Source organism: Ananas comosus, linkage group 7 (assembly GCF_001540865.1).
Source record: "Ananas comosus cultivar F153 linkage group 7, ASM154086v1, whole genome shotgun sequence".
In the NCBI taxonomy this organism is placed as follows: Eukaryota; Viridiplantae; Streptophyta; class Magnoliopsida; order Poales; family Bromeliaceae; genus Ananas; species Ananas comosus.
In genome coordinates, this window is record NC_033627.1 from 1,371,278 (window position 1) to 1,383,272 (window position 11,995).

Here is an 11,995-nt window from a genome sequence, read left to right on the forward strand (position 1 = left end):
AGCTAAAACGAAGTTGTGACGTACATATACTGATATTTTTTTTTTATTTTCTAGTGAGATCATAATATATCATAACAGACTTACTGTGTGGAATGTAATATCATGTACAAAATCAAACTTGACAAAAAATATTTTAATCGCATATAATGAAATCTTATTTACATTCCCAGGCCATACACGTAAGCAGATACAAGTGTTAGAAATTATATATAATTTTGTAAGATGGATACAAATATGAATTTGATGTTGACATTGAATATTCAACGTATTCTGGATGCGTTGCATCCTTGTGTTTCATTCGTTCCTCCGTACAGGGAACAGATTGTAGCTTTAAATAAATGAATTATAAGAATAAGAATGAAACAAGAGAGGTAATCGAAGATTAATATAAATACCAGGATTAAGATAATCTCAGGAATAAAATAAAACCTGGCAAAAGACAAAGTGTAATTTTTTATTTTATATAAAATTCATCTCCTTGCTAATTATGCTCTTTATGTATAGACACCCAATATACGAATGGTAGGCCTGAGAGGCCCAATTCCTCCTCTACCCAATACGTTATTGACACGTGTCCCCGCAGTGGACTACACGGCTACGAGACTGACACGTAGACCGTGATACGTAAACGCGTTACACCGAACACGACCGTACCGGCCCTTAATACACGCTCTGACGTCATCTACGCACTCCTGCTCCCCGGTCTCCTCCTCCAACGGTCGCCACGGCCTCCCCCCACTTCCTCGTCTCTTCTCTACCAAAACCACTTCGCTCTTTCGCCCGTTGGTCTCCTCACCCTCCATCCACCAAACCCTTAGATCGATCGAGTTCTCCACCACCTTCCTGAGTCTCCTCCGCCGCCGAAACCCTAACAGCACTCGACGAGCTACGATGGCGAATTAGGGCTCGGACCGAGCTTCCCGAACGCTGTCCGTGGCGGGAGACCCCTGAATTTTTAATTTGAGCGGCGGGGACGAGATTGGGGTTTCGTAATGTCGGTGGCCGAGCTAAAAAAGCGGCATGTTGCGGCGATGGAGACCGTGGACGCTCTGAGGGAGCGGGTGAAGCAGAAGAGGCAGCTTCTTCTCGACACCGACGGTGCGGTTCTTCTTTCTTTAAGGGTTCAGTATTCGTCCTAGTTGCTTCAATCGCTATCTCATCGATTCTTTTGGGTTTCCTTGTTGCAGTTAAAAGCTATGCTAAGAGCCAAGGGACGACGCCGATTAGCTTTGGCTCGACGGATCTCGTTTGTTGCAGGACCTTACTGGGACATACGGGGAAGGTATTATTAAGTTTCTCACTTGATTTACCGATAAAGATCGAATCTTTGCCGTTTTACTTCTATTACTGAATGCTATACTTCTCATGTAGCACTGTGTCAACATTTATGTATACTTTATATAGCCTAGTGCTATATCAGTTTGTTTTGAATTTAGCATAGTTGAGCTGATACTTTAGGTCCTCTTGTGTATCCTGACAAATTCCAAATTCTAAGAGCATATTGAATTTTATGTTATCGAGGTTGAAAGCCATTTGTGAGTGCTTTGCAGGATATTTGTAGATGCTGTCTCCATTGAGGTACTCTATGCATACAGATGACTTCTTATGTATATTCTGAAAAGGATTTTATCTATGAAACCTTACAGGTGTATTCACTGGATTGGACTCCTGAAAGGAATCGGATAGTTAGTGTTGCGCTAGACGGGAGGTTAATTGTATGGAATGCTTTAACAAGCCAGAAAACGCATGCAATTAAGCTAAATTGCCCATGGATGAGGGCATGTGCCTTTGCACCTAATGGTCAATCTGTTGCTTGTGGTGGTCTTGATAGTGCATGCTCTATTTTTAATCTTACCTCACAAGTTGACAAAGATGGTAATATACCAATAGCGAGAGTACTCACTGGGCACAAGGGCTATGTTTTTTCTTGTCAATATGTTCCGGATCAGGAAACGCGCCTCATTACTGGGTCAGGCGATCACACATGTGTTCTCTGGGATGTCACAACCGGTCAGAGGATATCTGTGTTTGGAGGTGAACTTCCATCAGGGCATACAGCTGATGTACTGAGGTAGTTGCTTCGACTCTCAATCAACATTGATATACATGAGCTTGTTACTATGTGCTACACTTCACGACTCATTTGTTCTCACCGCAATTGCAAACTCGTCTCTATTCTAATCTTCGCCAGAAAGATTGTTCCCTTCGTTATTTTCGAGAAGTCTTTGCTTCAGATGCAGAAGAAGTTTCAATAATCAATATATGCATTCACTACTTAAAATGACTTTCCTCACCCTGGATCTGTTCATGAAAATTTCCAAAGCAGATCTTACTGTGGGATCGGAATGTAATCATATGGGTAAATTCAAATTGTTTTAGAGCAAACTTCACAAAAGGTTATATATTTAGCCATTTGCCATGGTTTCACATCAGTATCTATCCACTTCCCTGTAGTTGTCGAGGTTTGTATTTACATATGCCCCAGTGCTTGGGGCAAATGCCAGGGGCGGATTGTTCTGTTGGTCTAGTACTTAAATAGCCTTTCAAAATGAATGGATAAACTTCAATGTTGCTGGTACATGTGCTCCTATAGATAATTCATGAAAATACTAAGAGCAGTAGTTCATTCATGTAGATTGATATTATTATCTCAGCAAATCTGTTCGATTAAGAGGTGGTTGTGTTCTTGATTTCTTGAAAGTTAAACACCTTTAGTTATTTGTAATTTGGTGATTATTTTTTGACAGTGTTTCGATCAATTCTTCAAATTCAAATATGTTTGTTTCGGGTTCATGTGATGCAACTGCTCGACTGTGGGATACCCGGAAAGCCAGTCGGGCTGTTCAGACATTTCATGGACATGGGGGTGATGTTAATTCTGTCAAGTTCTTCCCTGATGGCCAAAGATTTGGTACTGGGTCTGATGATGGCACATGTAGGTTATTCGATATGAGGACAGGTCATCAGCTTCAAGTATACACTCGGCAGCATGATGCCAATGATAATGATGTCCCCATTGTTACTTCTATTGCGTTCTCAATATCAGGAAGGCTTTTTTTTGCTGGATACTCCAATGGTGATTGTTATGTCTGGGATACACTAGTGGCTGAGGTACTATTTTTTTTTTCTGTCCAAAAAAGAATACTTTGGTGCAAGTAAAATGATAGAATATGGACAGAAGCCACAGAATCTCTAATTCCCCCTCTGCTGAAAGGCATACGCTCTCTTTCTTATTCAAAAGTTGCCTCAACTTTTTACTGCATCAGAGTTCTCTTCAGTCTTCATATTTGTTCACACCGGTTGGTTTGTAGATCTAGCCCTTGTAGGAATGTATTTGCACACACATACATATAGAGGTAGATCTTCAAAAAGATGTTTTAGTGATTTTAGAGAATGCCCTGCTACATGTGCATCAGATTTATAAAAACCTTAGCTTTGTTTTCATCCTTTATGTTCCTCTATATTGTTGAAAAATTGATGGTTTATGTACATTTTTGTTCTTTGTCAGGTAGTTCTCAACTTAGGCACCCTTCAGAACTCTCACGAAGGCCGAATAAGCTGCCTAGGCTTGGCGGCTGATGGTAGTGCCTTGTGCACGGGAAGCTGGGACAAAAATTTGAAGGTAAACTTTCCTTGATTGACTTGGTGCATCTAGATGCACATTGACGCTTGACACTTCAAGTAAAGTATTTTGGAGTTTTACAGGTAGAAATAGATACCCTGTATGGCTGAACCATAAGGAAATCCTTCTAGCCTATATTAGCTTTTTGGAATGTGAAAGTGGATCAATTAAATAGTTTTGTCCGTTTACTATTTGCTTGTGCAAGGAATTTTGGAATGTAAGTCTCTAAAACTTAGATCCCATATAGTTGTACAAAGGAAACTTCAACTGGATGCAGGTTTTTTTATTTGTGTGCATGTGTGTTTTTTGGGTGCAGATTTGGGCCTTTGGAGGACACAGGAAGGTGATTTGAAAAATCAGCCGTAGATGTGTGTTTCATGATGAGGATCTCAGTTTGGAACCTAACTCAGACCAGCTTCCAGGGAGCATATAGTATTTGGGTAAAATGCGGTCTTCTGTACCATGTAAGCAAGTTGTAAACATATGAAGTACTGTAAATTTCCTTAAATGCACCACTTGCCACCTTAGGTATAAATAGCATGAGAATCAACAGCACTGCTCGCAAAATCATAAGCACTCATGATGTATCATTTGATTCCTGTAACTTCTTTCTTTCTTCCTTGATACTCGTGGTTTGCAGAATATGATGTTTTCCAGCCGTAGGCTAGAGAATATTCAATCACTGGTATCCTCTGATTTTGTATATGATATGACTCGATGATAAATAAAATTTCAGTTGTGTCTGGGCATTCCTGGGTATTCTTGAGTCGATGTACATAATTTATATAGTTACTTCAATTATTTTTGGCAAAATCTGGTCTATGTGTCAGATGTTTTATTCAAGGAACACAGTCTGACCAATCAGACCTCGACAGAAGTTCTTTCTTTGATGATTGTTGAAAACATGAACTACTCACAAAGAATTTTGCATATCTCTTATACAAATAGCGAAGGCAGTTAGTGAAGTGTAAATAGTTAGTGTTCTAGACTTCAAAAATTGCAAAGCAAGGAAAGGAGATTTCACCATTAAACTGGAAGCTTTTGTGGACCATATGACAAGATTCCTATCTGGACTCAATCACAAGGTGGTACCTAAAATACTTATCTGGACATAGATGACCAGATAGTACCCATTGGAAAAAAAGCCGACATTGATATTTGCAGAGCAGTTAAAAATAATTGCAAGACAATGTAACATGAGACCTCAAGAGTGGTAGCATAGATTTTCAAAACCCATATGTTCTTTTCTTTCCAACTTTTCTACCATGTTTGCTATTCCCACACCACCTGCAGTAAGAACATAAAACATTGAAGGTTTTTAACCATGGATGTGAGATGTGAAATGTGAGACATCATCGTAACAATGGAATGGAGAACAACATTACCTAAACTGATTGCACTGACGAAGATGGTTAAAGCCAGTATGAAGATGATCAGTGATGCCCGGCCTAGGAGCACTATTAGCCTCCTCACAATGTGTTGGCCAGTGAAGGCCGCGACAGTAGCCAGGAACACAAAGTAAGAAGCTGGAGAAATAACTAGTTAGTCACTTAGTTTGTGCATACAACTGTGTTGTACTAGCTCTCTGGGTAGAAAGTTGTCTGTTTCTGCATACCATATGGAACTGGGAAGCGATCGAGAAGGTAATATTGTATGACAGACATTGAAGATGAGAAGGTCATTGCGAATGTTGATGTTGCACTTGCTACCTGCATAAAAAAATTTATGATGCGTTAGAAGTGCATAAAAGATCTCTGAAGTCAGAACCATTTCAATCTCTTGAGCTGCTGAACCACTTTTGATGTTCACTAAAGAAATAGCCAGTACTCGGCATTCTCTTTCTTATAATATTAACTCTAATATAAATCTTACCTAGAGAAATCAGCCTGTTGATATTTAGTATTATATTGGAGTCTTTGTAAATTTTGTAAACTTGAGTTAGCTCTATGCATGATAATGCTCCAATCTCAAGAAACAGTGAGCTGATTAACTTCAGTTGATCTCATAGCTTATATATTTTCTCTTGGTGTTCTTTTTTTATCCTGTAAATTTTATTATGTTAGCATCAGTCTCTTGTGAAGAGCAAGTATTATTATGGAAAAACGTCTAACCTGAGGAGGAACTCCCATCTCAAGAAACAATGGCCCTAAGATAAACCCTCCTCCGAGCCCAAGAAGTCCTCCAACAATCCCTGCTAATACTCCACAGCAACAGTAGAGGAACAGCTGGTGCATCTTCCAAGTTACATCTTGCTTACCCCTGGAAGCAATGGTCCTCTTCCCCTTGCACAGACAGAGAGCTTCGTAGAGTGTAACAGAAACGGCAATTGGCACCTTCATGTTACAAAACGGTCAGTTATTTTGCCTTCATATTGTTCATTTATGCAACAATTATATGTTTTATATTTCTTGAAATCAAGTTTTCAGACAACTGAGTAAAGTTTAACACAACTTGCTGAGATTCGTTTGGGATGAAAATTAGGGAGAGTGCTTCTCTCTTAAGTACTACTAAATTTTCTTGAATTTAAGTTTAAGACTAGTCGAAAAGGACATTTCAAACATGCTAGTTTTTCTGAAACTAGAGCCTTGGGGTGATGAGGTCTTGGACGTCAAGGCAGTTCAGAGCCTGCATACAGGAGTCTTACTGAGACAGCTTTGAGCACAGCACCATATATTTCTCAGGCCTTAATTTGTTCCTGATTTATAGTGGTACATATTGGTCAATTGATAAAAACAGTTGCATAAATAGACTAATTGTTACAGCTAACCATGATGATTGCTTGAAACTATTAGCCATGTTTACCACTTAGTAGAGAAAAAGCTTCAGTACTATAAGATTATACCTGCATGGTGTTTAGAACCCAGTACCCTATAGAGCAGGTTGTGGCATATGTCTGCAATGTCAGAGGAAAGAGAATAGTTATAAAGAACTGTAGTATCGTTGATACTACGACAAAAAACTAGAAGTGATAGCTGAGAAAATAGATTCAGAGTGAGCAATCTTGTGAGTTCTCACCTTTACTATCTGCACTGCTAGGAATGCCACCCAGACGAATAATAGCAACGTTAGCTCCTTCCAATATATATTATCTTTTATAGGCACCTGTTGAAATAGATTCAGTGTGAGCAAACTTGAGAGTTACAGTAGCTAAGAAATGTTCTGGTGGTTTTGGAACTACCTCTTCATCCGGTGAAGACCTAAGTTGTACATTAGGAGTAGGTGCGCTTGGTAATGGCTTGTACTCCAGCTCTGGGCCATCTAAAGTATTAGAAATGATAATAATTACAAACTTGTCTTTGTTAAACGATTTATCTGAAAATTTAATAGGTTTTGTATCCTAGATGGTTGTAGTTATTCTGTATGCTAGAAGGGTTGTTTCCTTGTCGAGATAACTTTATATTTTCATGTTGAAGACGATGGAAGTTTTATGTTTGTACTTGCCATTGGTTTGTGATGCCATCAGTTTAGCAGCTTCCTGAGACAAAAGAGAGCCCGTGAAATGTTAAAAGTTGTTTGATAGAAGATTTGGAACTGATGAATGTAAGGGAGATTTATCTGGAATGTTAAACTTTCGAATGTAAAGGGTTATACCTGTTTCATTGTGGACTCCTTTTTCCATGTCTCTATACCCTTAAAGAGTGCCTTCGTAGATGTACCTAAGACCAGCCAATACAATACAAATTAAAGCAGTGTCTGTGTGATTTGTGAAATTGATTTTAATCGGAGTTGAGGATAGCATTTGGATTTCACATAAACGACACTTTGATACGAAAAAAGCAACGTGTACATAGGTATCATTTACCTAGGAAGAGGATAATGAGGAGAACAGTAACCATCCAATCTGGGAAGATAACATTAAAAGCGACTCCAATGCTGATACCCAGCATGAGCATAGGCTGAAATAGTAATGCAAGGTCATAATCAATGATTGGCAGGTCCAGTGTCGGATGCCGCAGTCTCAGATTGTAGTAAACTGTCGATCCTGCGGCGCCCATGATCATACCTGCGAAAAGAAGTGCATTAATCTAATGCCAATTAAAACAAAGAAAGATCCAATAAGAAAAACATATTAGCAGATAATCTCTCAGTGATGTTCATGAATAAGTAATCTCGCAGGGGTATGTAAGTAAATTCAAGCATCAAAGGACAATCCTTATATACTAACATGATGTTTTTTGTGTTTCCTAGTATGTCTTACATTTGGAGACGGCCGTCGATGTTTTTGGGTCGAAGCCAATGATCAAGGTGAGCATGGGCACAAATATTCCACCTCCGCCAACCCCCCCGACGCTTCCGAGAGCGGCCCCAAGGAATCCGATGATCGAACCCAGTACGACCCTCCATCCAAACTCAAGGTCCTGAGCAATTCAGTCAAAATCTCAACCGCAAGAACATGCAAATTACATGAAGAAGAAGAGATCGGTAGAACTACTGGATTTCTAGAATAACTTCTATACTCGTGAAGTAGAAGTCAAACGTTTGACTTGCACATAGTCAAGAGCTTTTTGACCAATGTGAGCTTCTCAATTATAAGCGGAAGCTTCAACTTTAAAGCGGCCGCTTTCTAACAAGAAAGCTATCAAAGCCTGCTTTTCATATGGCTTTTGCTCGGGCAATTGTAAGAAGTTAACTTCGAATGAAACTCATACTGGCCAAACACGCTTCTTCGAAGAATCGCCATTGTTGAAGAGGCTATCAAAAATGTTGCTGAGGATGTATTTGTAGTCCCTCTCTCCAAACCCCTTGTAAATGGAGCTAATGCTATTGTTGGTGCTTGTTTCATTGAGGGAGTATGCGAGGGGCCTTTTCGCAAATACTGCTCTCAATCCCATGGCTAAGCTACAATAAAAAACCAACATTCCTACTATTCTCCAGCTTTTCTCCTTTCTCACACCCATTATTTCTCTCCTCCTTAAAAAAAAAAACACTAAAAACCCAACTCAAAAAAGTGTTTGTTCTCCCTCTCTACTTCACTCACACTATATTATGCAAGAGGAATTGGGGATGTTATTCATTTTTCTCGCTCTCTCTTTCTCTATGTTGTGTTACCTCCACCATTAGCATTTGTATGGTGTAATTCTCTCCTCTCTTTCTCTATGTTTCTCGTTTATGGTGTTTTTCTCTTTTGTGTTGTAGTAAAGCTTCGTAGAAGCAGAGGCTTCTGCATAAACGTTACGTAAAATTGTATCCGTACTCCTCAAACTATAGGCCGTATGGAAATACGCCCATCAACTTTATATCTTTCGCCTTCTTAATTAATTTTAGTTTTCTTTTTTCTATTTAAATTAGTTTGAGTTAGTACACCAAGTTAAATTAAAAATTTTATTAAATTCAATGACTCTACCATCTATTAGTTGATAACTGTTGCATTAATTAATTTACACCTGGAAAGTAGCTAAAACTATTAAAATTTGAAAAAATTACTGTTCATTTTTTTAAAAAAATCTAAATTAATTGATAACAGTCATTAAATTCGGTAGAAATTAAAATAATCGTCAACAAAAATATAGAAAAAAATGTCGATAGTGCCATTTCAAAATTTCCTACAGGTGAGCTGTCTCCATTTGTTTTTTTTTTTTTTTTAAGAGAGAAATAAAGCGAAGCTTCTTAATTAGGTTAGACACAGGCTCTGGATTCCCCCTTAATGTTGTGTACGTTTTTGTTTGTATAACTCCGTACGAACGCATTGCATTATTAATCTTTTCCACGTTCATTCTCGAGATGCTTTCACCAAGCATTATAGAGGAAACTTCGGGTAATGTGGGATGTTGATGGTTACAAAAAGCCTGATGTGTACGAATTCTTTTTAATTTATTTTCTATTGTTTTATTGCCAAACAAATCATGTAAATACATAAAAGAACAAAAATAGTACGTACTAATAATAATAATAATAATAAGGCTTAAATTTTTGAGTTGGTCCGAGCACCTTTAATACAGTATTAGAGTTTATTGCTTGCACGCCTCCTCCCATTCTTGGTTTACAGTACATCTATCTATAAAAATTAAGCTTAAGTTCTCAGGCAAAGCCTTTTAATGTATTATTATTCTCACAAACAATCCAATTCTTTAAAGCTAAGCCATTTTATCATGATGTAGCTAATATGTTATTAGTGCTAGCTAGTTAATATTATTTTTAAAGAAAGCTCATGATCCTCCCACATATGCACCATGTATGAAAAGCTTTTTTGATTCATTCCATGTTTCATGTACTAAAGAAAGCGACTAATTAATTAATTAGTTGCTGAGGAGTGGAAGATGATGCACTCAATACTCTTCTTTTTTTTTTCCCCAAGTAAAGCCCCACAAATTAAGAATCATGCCCCAAAAGAGCAAGTCAATCACTAAAAATAGCAAAAGAGGCTCAACCTTTTCTCTTTAGTTATCATTTTCTTTTGCCACCCCCACCATTAATAAATTAACTACATGCATCAGAACTTTGGCAATTTCCAAAGAGGCAACAAAGACAACACTATATGGTCTTGGGTGTGTGGAGATAGTGGTGAATGTGTGATGGTTTCAACTATTTGTGCAACCTTGTAGAATAGTCCCTTTCCTCTCTTTTTCTTTCACCTTTTGTGGATTCTTGCTTCAAAACACCAATAAACAATGTCTTGCTTTTGCCCTACTCCACCATGCTCCCAAGTACATTCATGAAAAGTGAAGTCATGGCAGAGTTATCGAGAGTAAACAATGTTATCTGTACGTTCTTAAACTAGACGTAAGATGCAGAGTCTACTCATCTAAAAGATTATCTTATCTCTCTAGTTTTATCATCAACTTTTTTTTTTTTTCTTTTATTAAAATCTATTTTGGCTTCTTGTGATCTAGGATTGAAACGATGTAAGATACACAGCTATATATAAAATGTATACATAGCATTTTTCAAAGAAAAAAAGATAACACACCACATGTTGGTGCTGGTGTAATACATCATCTGTAGGTGGGAGAGTTATGCTTGTTCCCTTTTTAATTGAATAAGGGCATTGAAATGCCCACCAAATTAAAAGATGGATGATACATTGGAGAAGGGGTGTTGTCCAAGAGATCGACCATATATGTTGTCTTTAGGAGGTGGTGGTGGTGTTGGTGGTGGTCCAAGGACTAGTGCAACTAAAATCTTATCTTGGCCCCTCCATCCCATATATACCTTAATTTCTAACGGACAGAAAAAAAAAAAAAAAAAGCTTCCCCTAGTAGGATGATATGGGCAAATGAGTTGTCATTATTAAATAATGTGCCCACTGTTTTAAGAATATAATCTAAAATACATTGCTTAATTTAGACGTAATAACTAGTGAATGACTCAGAAAAAGAATGAGGGTGCATGGTCATTGTGGATAGGAAAAGAAAGGAAGTAGGTCCCTACCTCCTGCTTCATTTTCTCGACTAATCAAAATATATTTGAGATAAATTATTATTATTAATATTTTTTATTCTCGATTTTTACCTATCATTCTATTTGAATGGATTAAAATTGAAGCTCTATCGATCTGAATCCATTTGCGTCCCTAATTGTGAAGGAAAGGGAAGAGAAGAGTTGGTTTGCTCCCATCATCTGATGCTCCATTCTCCATATATAGTTGGTAATCATAATACCACAAACCCACCACCCTTTAATTCATGAACACTGGTGAGGCATATCCCACGCATTATATCACCCCACCCCACCCCACACCCTTTCTGTTTGGGGTCTCATCACACCACAATAAAAGCAGGGGCGTGGGCCTCGATACTCCATGCCTAGGGCTATTATCATCACGTCAACACACACATGTACACACACACACACAAAGAAGAAAAAAAAAATGATAATAAGAAAAAAAGAAAAAGAAAAGAAAAGAAAAGGAAAAAGTGAGAAATTTGGATAAGATTTTAAGAAGGGTCCGTGTTTGTGTAAAATTGAGTCTATGTGTCGGGTCCCCCCCCCGTACGTCTCTGTCCTTTTTGTTGGTGGCAGCGTGCGTGATGCGTACGTACGTCAAATTTTGGACTCCCCAAAATTGTGGTTCATGTACCCACAGTTATGGAGATTTATAGGCCTATGTGAACTACTTATTTTAGAACCTATATTTTTTCACTAAATATATATATATATATATATATATATATAAACAAATTAACTCAATCTTAACCAAAGCCATTATATTTGAGCCTAGCTAAAGTTAGATATAACTAAACCGAAATTACTTACCTTGTAAAATTTAAGGTGTACCCATTTCACTAAGCTCCTAGTTTCGTTTAATTTTAGTGTAATATCAGAATAGGCGATCAAATTTTCGAAACTTATTTTGACACAATTTAATTCAATTTATAATAAAAATTAAGTATTTGAAGTTAATTGTACAATCCTAAAGTATGACTCAAGTAGCAT

The 11,995-nt window shown here is 37.8% G+C and overlaps 2 protein-coding genes and 1 long non-coding RNA gene across 4 annotated transcripts; 2 read left to right on the forward strand and 1 right to left on the reverse strand.

Moving 5' to 3' along the window:
* LOC109712847 (guanine nucleotide-binding protein subunit beta-like) lies at positions 679-4,381 on the forward strand. The gene is made up of 6 exons (XM_020236622.1): positions 679-1,098; positions 1,188-1,282; positions 1,647-2,071; positions 2,748-3,111; positions 3,509-3,622; positions 3,939-4,381. The coding sequence occupies exons 1-6, from the start codon at positions 993-995 to the stop codon at positions 3,972-3,974; spliced, it is 1,140 nt and encodes a 379-aa protein (XP_020092211.1). The 5' UTR covers positions 679-992; the 3' UTR covers positions 3,975-4,381.
* Positions 4,620-8,544, reverse strand: LOC109712846. Of its 2 annotated transcripts, none has more exons than XM_020236621.1 (12): positions 8,272-8,544; positions 7,821-7,980; positions 7,425-7,625; positions 7,214-7,278; positions 7,064-7,097; positions 6,801-6,871; positions 6,638-6,724; positions 6,465-6,515; positions 5,734-5,955; positions 5,238-5,331; positions 5,008-5,148; positions 4,620-4,909 (listed from the first exon to the last, which is right to left on the reverse strand). In XM_020236621.1, the coding sequence occupies exons 1-12, from the start codon at positions 8,518-8,520 to the stop codon at positions 4,827-4,829; spliced, it is 1,458 nt and encodes a 485-aa protein (XP_020092210.1). In that variant the 5' UTR covers positions 8,521-8,544; the 3' UTR covers positions 4,620-4,826. The 2 variants fall into 2 exon arrangements, with proteins under 2 accessions (XP_020092210.1, XP_020092209.1); XM_020236620.1 differs by having other exon boundaries at positions 6,801-6,880.
* LOC109712848 lies at positions 5,845-8,636 on the forward strand. The gene is made up of 2 exons (XR_002216980.1): positions 5,845-5,972; positions 7,811-8,636. It is a non-coding gene; the product is annotated as an uncharacterized LOC109712848 (long non-coding RNA).